The sequence below is a fragment of the Lonchura striata genome, chromosome W (genome assembly GCF_050655825.1).
Source record: "Lonchura striata isolate lonStrDom1 chromosome W, ASM5065582v1, whole genome shotgun sequence".
Taxonomy (NCBI): domain Eukaryota; kingdom Metazoa; phylum Chordata; class Aves; order Passeriformes; family Estrildidae; genus Lonchura; species Lonchura striata.
In genome coordinates this window covers 42,133,237-42,149,100 of record NC_140743.1, presented here as the reverse complement: position 1 = coordinate 42,149,100, position 15,864 = coordinate 42,133,237, and the positions used below count along the sequence as shown (strand labels likewise).

At 48.4% G+C, this 15,864-nt stretch overlaps 1 protein-coding gene, 1 long non-coding RNA gene and 1 pseudogene across 2 annotated transcripts in view; 2 read left to right on the top strand and 1 right to left on the bottom strand.

The window, feature by feature from the left end:
* LOC146763208 (uncharacterized) overlaps positions 1-15,864 on the bottom strand; it is a 662,135-nt gene that overhangs the window by 309,054 nt on the left and 337,217 nt on the right. The gene's annotated exons all lie outside the window — the stretch shown is intronic.
* LOC146763219 (uncharacterized) lies at positions 1,281-3,102 on the top strand (annotated as a pseudogene).
* Positions 7,201-10,912, top strand: LOC146763218 (uncharacterized). The gene is made up of 3 exons (XM_085571337.1): positions 7,201-8,610; positions 9,082-9,156; positions 10,705-10,912. The coding sequence occupies exons 1-3, from the start codon at positions 7,412-7,414 to the stop codon at positions 10,910-10,912; spliced, it is 1,482 nt and encodes a 493-aa protein (XP_085427463.1). The 5' UTR covers positions 7,201-7,411.

The following is a 15,864-nucleotide window of genomic DNA, read 5'->3' as shown; positions in this document are numbered from 1 at the left end:
AAGAGGCCGTCTGAAGACCCTCACTCATTTGCCTGCCGATTGCCACGAGCAGGATTTCCCTTCCCCCTCTGCAGTTCCGGCTTGAAGAAGGCAACAGTGCAGGCGCAGCCGCTGCACCGTTACGTGCTGTTCCCAACGAGGCCCGGCAAGAACTTGGCAAGGAGTTGGCAAGGACTTGGCGAAGACCCAGCGTGGACCCAGCACCGAGCGGCCTACTGCAATTCCTGCTTCACTCTCCACCTTTAAGCCAAATGAACTGTTGGGGTGACTCTGGTGGTCTCTCACTGAAGACCCCTCATCTGCCTCACTACCACCGTAACAGACAAAGATCAAGAACCCTCTCCCCAAGGACTGAGACTGAAACTCCTACCACAAACAGTGGGCGAAGGGAGAGAATGACCTGACCTGTTCTTCTCCAGTAACTTCAATGGACTTATCCTTTATTGTGTTTGTTCAGCCTAGATGATTTTCTGTAAATACACTTGTTCCCCCACAGCAATTTCAATAGACTCTCATTGTTCTGCCTGTTCCCCCCCCCCCTTTCCCTCTGTGGACTATAACTAGACCCCTGGGATAGGTAGAACTTTGGAGACTCTCCCCAACACAACAAGACGGATCCACATCGTCCGGACCAGTGAGGACTCTGCCTGTGTTGGTAGCTATTCCCATCCCCCCTTCTCTCTCTCTCTCTCTCTCTCTCTCTCTCTCTCTCTCTCTCTCTATCCTTTTTATTTCTTTTCTGACCCCACTATCGCGTTTATTGTTTTGGCCCTTAATAAAGGTGCATTTGTTGTGATTAAACTGCTGATTGTCTTTTGCACTTTGGGATCGGCTAACGAACCATCACGACACCCCGCTATAAGCGGATCGTGACATTAAAATTGGCGTCACGGACAGGATTTCTGTCCAGGCAGAAGGGTGCAGGTTCTGTGTAGTCTGTAACAGGGGAAGGACGTTTCTTGCCAGCCGCACCTAGCCTGCCAGTCCAAAAGACTGAGCATGGTCTGGAGAGCAAGGGGTAAGATTCAAATTTCCCACAGACTGCATATTGCCTAGGTGAAAAAGCACCCACACTGTCTTCAGAAATTGCAAAAGATCTCTTAGTGCAAAAAGCGGGATACTGTTGTTTTAAATGTGTGTTTGGACTGTCTGGGAAGGAAGAGACGACTTGAAGAATCTAAGCAGAGCCTCCCAGGCAGATTTTGTCTCTTCACCCACCCAGGGAAGTGAAGGGCGACACAGCGAAGTCTGTGTGCTTTGAGTAACTTAAGTTTGTACCGCCCTGCCGTGGTTTTGGTCCCTTCACAAAATGAGTGATAACCTTAACGATAAGGGTAAAGTTGAATTTTATGCTTTACTAGCTAAATACAATGCCAAACCTTCTCCGGGAGGAGAAGAATGGGCACAAAGTAATTGGTTTAATTTGGATAATGTGGTTGATAGAATATGTTCTTTACAACATGGTACAAAATTCAAACTGGGCAGAAATAGATCTATCTTATGCTCAGTTTTGGGAGCTTGTCTTACGGCAGCTGTAGAAACTCGCTTCCAGCGAAGAGGTGAGCAAGAAACAATAATAGACTCCCTTCAAAATTTGGTTGAAATTTTACAAAAACAATTACATTAAGAAAGGAATGAAAAACATTCATTGAGAAATGAGAACTATGCATTAAGAGCTGCCTTAAAAGAGGAACACGTTAACAAATCATCTAATGCTGATTCCTCTATAAATCCTGAGGGAAAGGAAACTCCTCACATTAACCAAATTTATCCTCACAAAGAACTTGAGGCAGTAAATAATTGTGGGGAACATTGCTGCTCTCACTTAAGACCCTTAATTAAAACAGAATATAACTATCTCAGTGATGATGATCTTGACCCCCACATCACAACCAAACACATACCATACACTGCCACCGAATTGGCTAAGCTTAAAAAAGAATATGGACGCCTTCCATACGAATCAGAAACAGAATATGTTTTCCGGGTGTCCCTCACTGGTGGCGATCAAATTAAACTAACTGAACAAGAAGCCAGTGGGTACTGGGGACATGGTGTCTTCTTAACAACAGGAGATAAACGTGACTCATGGTCCCTGACACAGCGCGCGGCTTTTTGGGCCGGGGGAACGAACCCCTTGGAAAGGGGAGATCCTATAGCTATAATCAGCACCCCCGATCAACTCCTAGAAAGTGTACACAAAGCCGCCTGTCTGCAAATGATTCATGAAAAGAAATTAATTCCTGGCTTTGAATCCCCAATGCAATTACCTGTGAAGCCTGAACTAATGACTCCTTTAATTCGTGGGCTTCCAGAAACACTCAAACCTACTGCCATAGCCTTACAGAAAACTATCATGACATTAAGCCCTACAGAAAAACTAGACAGATTTCTTGGTAACCCCACTAATCGCACTGGATCTACTGATCCTAGCTTTACTCCATCCTGCTCTCCATTCCAAGCTGTAAATTCACAAGCCAGTTCACCTGGCAGTAATCATAAAATTTGGACATGGGGTGAAGTTGCAGAGGATTTGATCAATTATTGTAGAAAATATGGACCTGTAAAACCCCGGAAGAGAAACCAGAAAAATCAGAGAAAACAAAAGGGATTCGGTCTATTGGGACTCCTTACAGTAAAAATCCAGAAAAGGGAAAACAGAACCCTAGCCGCCAGCATTGGTGGTCACTGGGAGTCCAAAAGGGGGTCCCCAGAGAAGTGATGGATGGTCTGCCCCTTGATAAATTACAGAAAATAATAACTAATTTGCGCTATCGAAAATCAAATCCATCGGTTCAACCCAGTACACACCCTAGTGCACCCACTCTTCCTCAGAACATGGGCAGCGAACCAACTCTCCCTCAGCCTCTCCTTCCTCTCCCGAACACGGGTAAGGAAACAACTTTCTCACCGTCCCTCCTGCAAAACAGGAGCAGTGGACAAAAACTAACCATATCACAGCTTTCCTCTCAGAACTCAGGCTGTGACCCACAATTAACATTCTCCCAGTTTCTCTCTCAAAATCCAGGTAGTGAGTCATCTCTTTCTCAGCCTTTTCCTCAAAATTCAAACAATGAACTAACACAATACCAGGGAAACTAATTTCTCCGTCCCTTGAAGGTGAGCGAAGAGATGGAGCATGGGTATATTTAAGAAGGCTCACTAAAAATAAATCAGGAGATATCTTGATCACAGTCATCGTGGGTCCCAAACGTGCTCTTGTAACCTTTTTGATTGACACTGGGGCTCAAATCTCTGCATTAACAACAAAAGATGCCCAGAGGTGTGGTGTTGTTCCAACTAAGAGACAATACTGTGTCCTTAATGCTCTAGGAATGTCAGAATCTATGAATGTGGCCTTAGTTAAACTCACTCTTCCTGGAGACGATGATCAATTGATTGTTAAAATGGTAATCGGGGATATCCCAAACAATTTACTAGGGATGGATGTCCTTGTTGGGAGACAATGGGAGGACTCAGAAGGATCTCTATGGTGTTTTGGTGCTATGCCTTTAAATATAAGGCTGCTTCAAACTGCACCTGCTTTGCCATATAGCAAAACCACCAACGTAAAACAATACCCTCTACCTTCTGGTGCCAGAGAAGGTATCAAACCTGTTATACAGGATTTGCGAGACCAGGGGGTAATAATTAACACACATTCTGCTTTCAACTCACCTGTCTGGACAGTCCGAAAACCTAACGGGAAATGGAGACTTACAGTAGATTTTCACAGGCTTAATGCCAACACAGATCCTCTCACAGCAGCGGTCCCAAATTTAGCAGAATTAATAACATCTATTCAAGAAAAAGCTCATCCAATTATGGCAACTATAGATGTCAAAGATATGTTTTTTATGATACCTATACAACCAGAAGACATGGACCGTTTTGCTTTTACATGGGAAGGACAGCAATACACTTTCACTAGACTCCCACAAGGATACAAACATTCACCCACCTTAGCCCACCATGCTTTAGCTAAAGAACTAGAAAAGATATCCAGGCCTGATGATGTAGCAGTATACCAATACATTGATGATATTCTGGTGGGAGGGGATGAAATTGAAGCAGTTGAAGAGACTCAACAGAAAATAATCTCCCATTTAGAGAGTCTCGATTTACAAATTCCCCCAGAGAAAGTTCAAAAACCCTCTCAAGAAGTAAAGTTTCTGGGAATTTGGTGGAAAGGAGGCATGACATGTATTCCACCTGACACCTTAACTTCTTTAGATCAGATTAAAATGCCTCATTCCAGGAAAGATCTACAACAAGCTCTAGGATTATTAGTGTTTTGGAGAAAGCATATTCCAGATTTCTCAATAATTGCTAGACCCCTTTATGACTTGCTGAGGAAAGGGGTAAAATGGGATTGGACTCCTTCTCAGGAAGAAGCATTGCAACTACTAATTTTTGAAGCAACAGCTCATCAAGCACTGGGTCCTATTCATCCTACAGACCCCTTTCAGGTAGAATGGGGATTTGCTGCCTCGGGGTTGTCAGTACATATTTGGCAGCGGGGACCCGAGGGTCCAACAAGACCTGTTGGTTTTTATTCCCGTGGTTTCAGAGATGCTGAGAAAAGGTACACTACCTGGGAGAAGGGATTGTTTGTGGTCAGCCTGGCTCTCATTGAAGTAGAAAAGATCACGCGTCAACAACCTATTGTACTAAGAGGCCCCTTCAAGGTCATTAAGACAGTCATCAATGGGACACCCCCTCCTGACGGGGTGGCCCAGAGGGCCTCAGTAAGAAAGTGGTATGCCCAGATTGAACATTATTGTAACATCTTTACAATAACAGAGGGAACTGTAAAAAATTTAGCAATCCAAGAAACTGAAAGCCTAGATAGTGGCCAAGATAAACCAGCTTCTGTGATAAAAGTGGCCCCTCCTTTCTGCCCTGAAAAATCAGCAAACTCTTGGTTCACTGATGCTTCTGCTAAAAGGGAAGGAAAAATATGGAGATATAGAGCAGCAGCACTCCACATCTTCTCTGGTGAACAAATTATCACAGAGGGAGAAGGTAGTGCACAAGTTGGGGAGTTAATAGCTGTCTGGAGTGTTTTCCAACGAGAAGCACAAAATTCCTCTTCAGTCTACATTTACACTGACTCTTATGCTGTGTACAAAGGTTGTACTGAGTGGCTTCCTTTTTGGCAACAAAATGATTGGGAGGTGAATAGAATCCCAGTTTGGCAAAAGGAAAAGTGGCAAGAAATATCAAATATTGCAAGTCAGGGGAATTTTGCAGTGGGCTGGGTAGCCTCTCATCAAACAGATGGAAATCCAGCAGGAGAATGGAATAATAAAGCTGATGAACTAGCAAAGCTTAGTCCCCTGAAAAAGGAGCAAATTACAGAGGAATGGGATCAATTGTTAGAATGGCTGCATGGAAAAAGACAGCACACAGGTGTGAAAGATTTATACCAAGAAGCTCATGCTCGAGGTTGGCCTGTTACCAGGGAAATGTGTAAAACCTGCATATCAGCCTGTGAACAGTGTCGCAGGAGACTGGAAAGACACCCTTTAGAAGATGACCCTTTGCATTTGAGGAAAGGTAAAGGTTTATGGGATGCATGGCAGGTAGATTATATTGGTCCCTTCAAAAAATCAGGAGGAAAACATTTTGTACTAGTAGGAGTGGAGATTGTATCTGGGTTAGTCCAAGATGATGCTTTCAAAAGGGCTACAGGAGACAATACTGTCAAAGCTTTTCAGGGGTGGTTTGGAACCTTTCCTAAGCCACAGGAAATACAATCTGATAATGGATCTCATTTCACTGCTAGAGTCGTACAGGACTGGGCAAAAGGTGAAGGAATTAAATGGACTTTTCACACCCCTTACTATCCCCAAGCTAACGGGATCGTAGAAAGGACTAATGGTCTTTTAAAACGACTGTTAAGACCCCAGGAAGGAAATTGGGATCTTCGGTTGTGGAAAGCCGTAAAAGGTGTAAATGACAGGTGGGGAGTAAATGGGTGCCCCAAGATCACTGCTTTTTGTCCAACAGCTCCAAGCATCATTCCCACACTGAAAGGACCTAATGATTCTAAAAATCCTGCACATTACCCTGGGCAACCTGTCTTGGTAGACCTCCCTACTGTAGGGCAGGTACCACTTGCGCTGAAAACTCCTTTAAATAAATATGCTTGGATAGCCTCTGATGCTCTAGGAAAAGAGCATCGGATAAATACACGCTGGATAATTCCATCATTCTAACCTTTTCTGCCCTATAGTGGCAGGATTTTTCTGTTATATTTGCTTTTACAGAAGAACCCCGAGGGACATTATCATCTGAATCATGATAGGATTGGTGATACTTTTCTGCATCTTACCACAAATCTACAGCCAACACCCCCCCTGAGTGGTCGTGGTCTGAAGCTACCATCGAACACACTAATGTGATAGGATCATATCCTAAAGATCGCCACCCGAATCTGGCAACTGTCGTGCTACGTAACTCCAAGGCATATCGTCCAAGTGAGTGGAAATGGGATCAGAAGGACTGGACCAGAACTCTAACCGGAACGATTGGTGAGACTATTGTGGTAGCATGCAGAAAAGTAGAAGGATCCTTACATGAGAAAGTTTCTTCCATCACAGTTGCTGGAAATTTTATGGAACCAGGAGGAAAAAATAATTTAAAAATTCCTTCAGAGAAAGTGTGCCCTACAAAGAGATGGGAGTGTATCAAAACATTTCCCCTTACCTTGTGCTGCCGTCAAATTTATACTGGTAACTATACTTCGGGTCCTCAAAACAACAATGTAGTAATTACATTAGATTGTGAATATGAACCCAATGATTGCTGGTATGGTTTTGTTTTAGCTAAAACTACTTATGTGACATGTCTTTGGCAAAATAACTTAACCAGCCCATTAGACTTACAAGGTCTGGTTTACCAATTTAAAATTAATGCTACAACCAACAATAACACAATAATTGCACCCCAATTGATAAAAAGCCCCTTTACCAAAGAGCCATGGTCACAAGCTTTTGTTTATTTCTCTGGGTACATGGGGAATGTAAAGGATTTAAATCTATTAACTCTTGTTATGCATAATAATCAAATATACACTAAGCAAGAATGGGAAGAACAAAAAACCTGGCAACTTCAAGGGGAAATAGGGGAGAAAATTAGTGTTGGATGCCGAATGATTAATAAAACTGCCTATGATAAGGCAACTTCAATTAGTGTCCTAACAGGTAAAACAAACAAGCAAGAGAAGGTTTGCACGCATCCAAGCATACAAGAATGTTGGCACAATTTTACATTAGCACAAACTGCAGAAGTAGTTTGTCTTTGGGGCAAAGATACTGAAGGACTTTCTTTTAAATTTATAATAAATGTTATAACCCAAACTACTACAGTTCATACCACCACCACCACTCAGACCCAACCACCAGTTATGCTTACCCCGAAGATTTCTAAAGTTGGACCATATATAATTAGGAAAACTGGCCAACAACAAATATTGTTCAATCCGGCATGGTCTCTTAAACAAGTTAAATTGCTAATGCAAAGCAATGTCTCTGAAATTCAGCCAGCTTGTTCACCTTTCTTGCAAACTTCTTTCCACGGTTGGACGACCTGGTTGCGACAGTGGAACCCTTCTAAAACACGGATGCCAAGAGATATAACTGGTGTTGTGGGAACAGGATTGGGAATTCTAAATAGTATTAATTCAGAAGTATTATTAAATAAATTAACTGCTACAACTAAAGATTTGACCCAATTACAACAACCACTGCAATCGTCCTTATCGGCCTTGGGAACGCATCAGTGGTTGCTAACAAACATATTACCAAATTGGGAAAAGGTAAATATGAATGACCATGAATTGATAATTGAGGCACTCAATGCTACACAAAGCAACGTTTCCTTAGCCCTTAGCTGCATCCAGGCACAATTACGAATCCAGTCAGTTGCTGCCTCAATTATAAGAGAAGGTGAAGAAGGCACATTTCCTACTGAAATTCGGAAAATAGTTTGGGACAGTGCCACTGACTTTGAAAAAGATTTCCAATCCTGGTGGAATTTGGTGAACTTTACTTATGATCCCACCACAAACTTAGCCACAGCTTTTGTGTTAACCATACGCAATGCCTCGGTGCATTCAATATTCCCCATTATTGCATTAGGATTAAATCATGATGGAGCCACTCTCTATCCTTCCGAGCATAGAGAATGGGCCCGACAAATTGATGGTAAATGGCAAACTGTTAATTTAGAATCCTGTATTGTCCGAGAACAACAAGGGTTCATCTGTGAAGGCAATGCAATTATAGCTCAAGATATCTGTTTAGACACAGAACAAAATATCTGTCACTTTGAAATCCATCCTAACAAAACTTCTAAAACATTCCTTGTATATATAGGAAATGGATGTGCATGCTTTAGAACTGCTTGTAACACAGTGTATGTAGAAGACACAGTAGTAGATACTAAAAATCATTCAAATTTTTGTGCTTGTAATTTCACTAAAATTTCTGGATGTGATTTTTCTTTTGAAACTCCAGTTACTTCATATCAACTTTTAGAGTCCAATTACACGCTGATCCATAAGCTATTGCCTACCCCCATTGGAATGAATCTTACTCTGGTAAGGTGTTGCAGAGGATAGATAGATACGATTGTTATTTTAGCTAGCCGGATGTCACTTCTACCCTTGGATGAATCCTGGAGTGAAATGGACTATTCCATCCCACCCTGCAAAAGATTGTGGTTCATCCCGCACCTCTGTACCTGCCCCTAAAACAGAGTCTGTAACCCCATTGGCCCATGCCTTGTCCCAGCCCACCTGGGAGCCCCTGATAAGGGGGCTCTGAGCGGCCATGCGGCCTCTTGGACTTCCTCCTTCTCTTGGATTTCCTCCCTCTCTTGGACTTCCTCCCTGCCTGGGGCTTCCCCTCTCCTAAACCCTCCGTTTCTCTCTCCCCTCCCCCGTCCTCCTAAGCCCGACCACGTGCTACGCCTGATAGCACGAGGCTTGAGCATTCCTGAATTCTCCAATAAACCTCTCCCCCCAAGAGCAAGCTTCAGAGATCTCTGCCTCCCTACACCCCAACCGTGCAACAGGAGCTTACTCTTCCCTCAACTGGCGCCCAACGTGAAAGAAAAAGGAATCCACGAATCTCGACACCTCCATGCACGGTAATTACCTGTGATAGCCTCCTCTTCGCTCTGAGCACAGGCTGTCGTTGCTAAGCAACGTAGAAGCCTTATCTCTTTAAAGTTTGCCGAGGCATTTTACCCTCGAGCACCATCGCCTGTGAATAGCCGGCTTTTGGAGCTCTTGGGACTGCCCGAGCAAGGAGCTGTGAGCTGGTGGCATGTGGCCACGTTAAGAGAGCGCACCGAGCACTGCCTAGCACTGCCTGCGCTGGAAGCCCCGAGGGGGGAGGTCTGAAGGTCCCGAGCACGGAAAAGCCGTCCGGAGAGACGCCCGGAGCTCTGAGGGGACCTGTGCAGAGTCCTGAGGAGAGGATCTCTGCTTTTGCGAACTCGAGGTGAGCTACACAGGTCTAAAATATGGGACAATCCCACTCTACCCAAGATAGAGATCTCTACAAACAATTGAACCGTCTTTTACGTAGTCACAACAGTAGTTTGCCTAAGAAAGAGTTAAAATCCCTTTTGGAATGGGTCCTGCCCCACTTCCCTCATGCGGATCGATCAGCCGCCTTTACCAAAGAATTCTGGGACTCAGTAGGTGATAAGCTTTTTATTGAGATTTACAGGAGAGACGCCGTTGCTTGCAAGTTACTCCCAGCTTTTAGAGCTGTGGCCGAATTGTTCGTTCCACGAAAGCCGGCCCCGGCCATGTGGCCGGCCCACGCGGCTGCTGACGACCGTGCCGCGATCCCCTTCCGCCCCGCCCCTCCCCCACTCGCCGTGGCTCCAGCTGCAGCCGCCGCGGCCGCCCCCTTGAGTGACGCGGTTCCCGCCGCCCCCGCCACGGCCCCTGCGACCCCCCACCCAACCCCCGCGCCGCGCCGCCTGCCGCCGGCCCTCACGGCCGCTTCCACCCCTGCTGCTTCCGCCGCGACCGCGAGCCCACCCCCAACCGCCGCGGCTGCGCCGGCCCCCGCGGCCGCTTCCACCGCGACCGCGACCCCATTCCCAACCGCCCCTCCCGCCTTCGCCGCGGCCGCCCCCGCCCCTCCCGCCTCCGCCGCGATCAGCCCCGCCCCTCCCGCCTTCGCCGCGATCAGCCCCGGCCCCGCCCCAACCCCCGCGGCCGCCGCTCCTGTCCCGGCCCCCGCGGCCGCCCCGCCCCCCCCACTGGCCGCGGGGCTCGTGCCCGCCCCGGCCTCCCCCGAAACCCCCCTAGCAGCTGCGGTTGCTACTTTCACTGGCTCCTTACAAAGCGCCCTCGCCGCGTTTCTACAAACGCTCGACCCGGCGCTCGCCGCCGCCGCTGCCTTGCCGCCGCTGCCCGCGCCGGGAGGGCGCTTGGCCACGCCCTCAATCCCGGACGCGCGGCAGGACACACCGGGAAGCCCGGCGCCTCCACCCCAGCCTGAGCCGCGGACACGGGGGGACACCCCGGGTCCCCACGCCGCGACCCCGTCACCCCCTGCCCCCCGGCAACCCCCCCACGGAACGTGCCCATCATCAGCATGCTCCGGCGGGGCGGCAGACGCGGCCACCATCTTGGTTCGGCCGGCGGACCACGTGGTGCGCACCGTGCATGCGCAGTTCGCGGTGCCCCCGGTCCGGCCGGTCCCCGTCGCCTCTGCCGCGCCGCCGATGGAGCCTGCCACTCCCGCCGCGCCCCGTGCCGCGGTCTGCGATCAGCCAGAACCCCCGAGCTCAGCGGCGGCGCCGGCAGGACCCCCGGAGCCGCCAGAAGGAGTTCCACCGCCACTGCCGGGGAATTTCGAGTCGCTTCCGAGTTTGCCGCTAAAGCCCTCCGTGCCGGGTGCCCGCCCGGAACTCCAGCCAGCCGTGCAACAAGTAATTCTCGTCACCCCACCGCCGCCCCTACAGCCCCTGGATGCCCCCACTTCCTCTCCTAGGCTGCATCCACATTCCACAGCTGCAGCCTCAGCTTGGAGAGAGCCCTCCACATCCTCAGGTTTCTCCCATGAGCCTTTGCTGACAGTCTCCACTCCTGCCCCTCTGCCCCAGCTGTTGGCAGCTGCTGCATCTAATTCACAGCTTAGCATGCAGCCAGGGAAAGAGGAACAGCACCTGGCAGCTGCTTTGACGAGTACAGGATCCACGGAGAACTGTGCTAGCCCTACCAGTACCACCCCTGCTGCCTCAGTTTCCCAGGATGCTCAGGGGATCATTGATGGCCTCCAACTGATGGACAGGCATATATCCAAGCCTCATAGTCCCAGAGAGTGGACAGCTGTCCCATCTCTGGACGAGAGAGAATTCCTAGTAGCGGCAGGAGATAGTAGCTTCCCTTTCTCCTATGGTTACCAGCTGTTGGGGGGTACCATGGAAAAGACATCTGAGGCCCTAGAAAGCAGCTTATTAAAACAGAAGAGGGGAATATATAAGGCCACACCCCAAAATAGGTTCAGCAAAGCCCCATACGCATACAATTTTTCAAATTGCTGTATAGGACAGCCTGACATCCCCATTTACAGACACTTCCTGAACAACAAAAAAGTAAAATAAAAGTCTTGATCAAGACCTCAGTCACAGGACAAATAGAAAGCCCATGCAACCTCGTAACATGGGAGAGAGGGTTTGCTTGTGTCTCTACAGGTGAAGGACTCAGATGGATCCCAGCAAAGAATGTAAAGCCTTACCATACACCGAAATCTGGCAGTGCCCTCACCAGTGGCAATGACTTTGCAGGTGCAAACCAAGAAGCAAGCGCTCAGATTTGAACTGTGCTAAGACAAGATGAAAACTACCTGCCAGAAACAACTCAAGACTATGGACATTTGTTTTCACATGCATGTTACTTTTGTACCCTTGTTACATTTGTTCTCTTATTTCAAATTTTTGTATTGAAGTTCCACCTATAGGTTAACCAAAGACAAATGCCTGGGTAACTCTGGCCAAGACTGCAAGCTCTGATACCATATCTCTAACTGATACAAAGCTCTAATAGACTTTTTCAACCTAGTCAATTATAGAACCTTCCCCAAAAGGTTTTAATAACACTACCTCAGTTAAATTCTTCCATTAGACTAAAGTATTCAAAAGGTTAAAATGCTCAATCAGTAAAGAAATAAACGCCACCTTGATTACAATTAATAATCTAGCTAAACAGTTTATCTGAAGGTTTGAGCTCTGCATCTTGGCTGAAGGAACTCTGTAAAGTAAGCTTGATTGTTTTTAGAGTAATAAGTATAGTTTCATTAACAATATGTTATGTACCCCAAGTTGTGCAAAAATAGTAATTAAGTCTGTATTTACCTTTTCAAAAGTTTAATGAAAAGGGGCAATTGTTGCAGAGGATAGATAGATATGATTGTTATTTTAGCTAGCCGGATGTCACTTCTACCCTTGGATGAATCCTGGAGTGAAATGGACTGTTCCATCCCACCCTGCAAAAGATTGTGGTTCATCCCGCACCTCTGTACCTGCCCCTAAAACAGAGTCTGTAACCCCATTGGCCCATGCCTTGTCCCAGCCCACCTGGGAGCCCCTGATAAGGGGGCTCTGAGCGGCCATGCGGCCTCTTGGACTTCCTCCCTCTCTTGGATTTCCTCCCTCTCTTGGACTTCCTCCCTGCCTGGGGCTTCCCCTCTCCTAAACCCTCCGTTTCTCTCTCCCCTCCCCCGTCCTCCTAAGCCCGACCACGTGCTACGCCTGATAGCACGAGGCTTGAGCATTCCTGAATTCTCCAATAAACCTCTCCCCCCAAGAGCAAGCTTCAGAGATCTCTGCCTCCCTACACCCCAACCGTGCAACAGGAGCCTACTCATCCCGCAGTAAGGCAATTGTTGCTTCACCAGGATTTAATTGAAATCTTCGGAAAAATCAAGGAGAACGGACAGAAAACATTGGTAACTGTTCATCATGATGTACAAGAAATACATCGGGTTATAGAAAGAGTGAAAAGTGATGCTGAACACAGGTGGTGGGATACACTTTTTGGGTGGTCACCTACTGCTACAGGTATCCTGAACGAATTGTGTCATCCCATTGTTGTCCTTTTGATTTTAGTTTTGATTGGCTTTGCTTTATCAGCAATCTGGTTTGTCATAAACTGGAGAATGATAAAACGATTAACAAAATTGACAGCTATAATTAATGCACACCACCTGGCCAATGTGCTTTATACTATAGACATCCCCAAGACTATAGACACAAAGCAATTATAAAATTAGAAGATGATTTGTTTTAGTCACTTAGAAAACCTGATTTGAATTTTTATATTGGTTTATTAGAAAATTGTTTATTATTAATATTGATTATATTGCTTATTGTTGTTTCAATTAATACTAATTATTGTTTTAGTATTTTCCCTGTTATCTTTTCCTCTCCTTTTCCTTTTTTCCCTTCTCTGGGATATGCTGCCAACACTAGACGAGTCCTGAAGACTTCACAACAACACTAAGAAACCCTGCTGAACATCTCTCGAGGGCAATCGTCAGTCACGGGGTGGTGTAAGAGGCCGTCTGAAGACCCTCACTCATTTGCCTGCCGATTGCCACGAGCAGGATTTCCCTTCCCCCTCTGCAGTTCTGGCTTGAAGAAGGCAACAGTGCAGGCGCAGCCGCTGCACCGTTACGTGCTGTTCCCAACGAGGCCCGGCAAGAACTTGGCAAGGAGTTGGCAAGGACTTGGCGAAGACCCAGCGTGGACCCAGCACCGAGCGGCCTACTGCAATTCCTGCTTCACTCTCCACCTTTAAGCCAAATGAACTGTTGGGGTGACTCTGGTGGTCTCTCACTGAAGACCCCTCATCTGCCTCACTACCACCGTGACAGACGAAGATCAAGAACCCTCTCCCCAAGGACTGAGACTGAAACTCCTACCACAAACAGTGGGCGAAGGGAGAGAATGACCTGACCTGTTCTTCTCCAGTAACTTCAATGGACTTATCCTTTATTGTGTTTGTTCAGCCTAGATGATTTTCTGTAAATACACTTGTTCCCCCACAGCAATTTCAATAGACTCTCATTGTTCTGCCTGTTCCCCCCCCCCCTTTTCCCTCTGTGGACTATAACTAGACCCCTGGGATAGGTAGAACTTTGGAGACTCTCCCCAACACAACAAGACAGATCCACATCGTCCAGACCAGTGAGGACTCCGCCTGTGTTGGTAGCTATTCCCATCCCCCCTTCTCTCTCTCTCTCTCTCTCTCTCTCTCTCTCTATCCTTTTTATTTCTTTTCTGACCCCACTATCGCGTTTATTGTTTTGGCCCTTAATAAAGGTGCATTTGTTGTGATTAAACTGCTGATTGTCTTTTGCACTTTGGGATCGGCTAACGAACCATCACGACACCCCGCTATAAACGGATCGTGACAGCGGCGGCGCGGCGGTCGCGGATGGCCCCGGATCCACCATTTGCAAGAATGGGACCAAATGGTTTTGCAGCAGGCCAGCGAAAGCACTGATTGCCGCTGCGAGGGATGTAGGCGATGCATGGCCGCGGGTCCCGCGGGGTGTGGGGGGATCAGGGCAGCCGCGGCCGCCGGGCCCGTGGCCACCGAGCCAACGCGGGCCAGCACAAAACAGCGCGGGGCAGGGATTGGGGGGGTGCGAGGGGGGGCCGCGGGTGTGGGGGGGGCGGCGGCCGCGGGGGATGGGGGCATGCGGCACGGGACAGGGGATGGGATGGGTCCGGGGCCAGCCGTGGCGGTTGGGGGGGTGAATGCGGTTGCGGCAGGTGGGGGGGGGGTCACGGCAGAGGCGGGAAGGGCAGGGGCGGCCGTGGCAGTTGGGGGGGGGGTCACGGCAGAGGCGGGAGGGGCAGGGGCGGCCGTGGCGGTTGGGGGGGGTTCGCGGCGGAGGCGGGAGGGGCGGGGGCGGCCGCGGCGGTTGGTGGGGGATAACGGCGGAGGCGAGAGGGGCGGGGGTGGCCGCGGCAGGTAGGGGGGGGTCACAGCGGAGGCGGGAGGGGCGGGGCCAGGGGGGACCGCGGCGGGGGCGGGACCGTCAGCAACCACGCGGGCCGGCCACATGGCCGGGACTGGCTTTCACAGAACGAACAGTTCGGCCACAGCTCTAAAAGCTGGGAGCAAATCGCAAGCTTTTGGGTCTCTTCTATAAATGTCAATAAAAACCTATCTCCTACAGAGTCCCAGAATTCTCTGGTGAAGGCGGATGACGGCTCAGCATGAGGGAAGTGGAGCAAAGTCCACTCCAGGAAGTTTTTTAACTCTTTCTTAGACAAAGTACTGTTATGACTACGTAAAAGATGGTTAAGTTGCTTATAGAGATCTCTATCAAGGGCAGAGTGGGATTGTCCCATATTTTAGACCTGTGTAGCTCACCTCGGGGTTCTGCACAGGTCCCCTCAGAGCTCCAGACGTCTCTCCGAATGGCTTTTCCGTGCTCGGGACCTTCAGACCTCCCCCTTGGGGTTTCCAGCGCGGGCAGTGCTACGCAGTGCTCAGTGCGCTCTCTTAACGTGGCAATGTGCCACCAGCTCACAACTCGTGTTTGCTGCAGCTCCGCAGTGGTTCCTTGCTCGGGGCAGTTCCAAGAGCTCCAAAAGCTTGCTACTCAACAGCTATGGTGCTCAAGGGTGGATTGCCTCGGCAAATCCTTAAGGAGCTCGGCTCTTACGTTGCCTAGCAACGTCAGCCTGTGCTCACAGCGAAGAGGGGGCTATCACAGGTAATTACCGTGCATGGAGAGGTGTTGAGATGTGTGGATTCCTTTTCCAAGTCGGTCACCAGTTTTGGGAAGGGTCACGCTCCAGCACAGTGTGGGTGGA

Bases quoted from the DNA above. Each gene is read 5' to 3' on its own strand.
- LOC146763218 (XM_085571337.1), top strand. From the start codon at position 7,412: ATGCTTACCCCGAAGATTTCTAAAGTTGGACCATATATAATTAGGAAA. The intron at 8,611-9,081 runs GTGTTGCAGAGG...ACCGTGCAACAG, and splicing joins ATGAATCTTACTCTGGTAAG to GAGCTTACTCTTCCCTCAAC. The intron at 9,157-10,704 runs GTAATTACCTGT...GTGCATGCGCAG, and splicing joins TCTCGACACCTCCATGCACG to TTCGCGGTGCCCCCGGTCCG.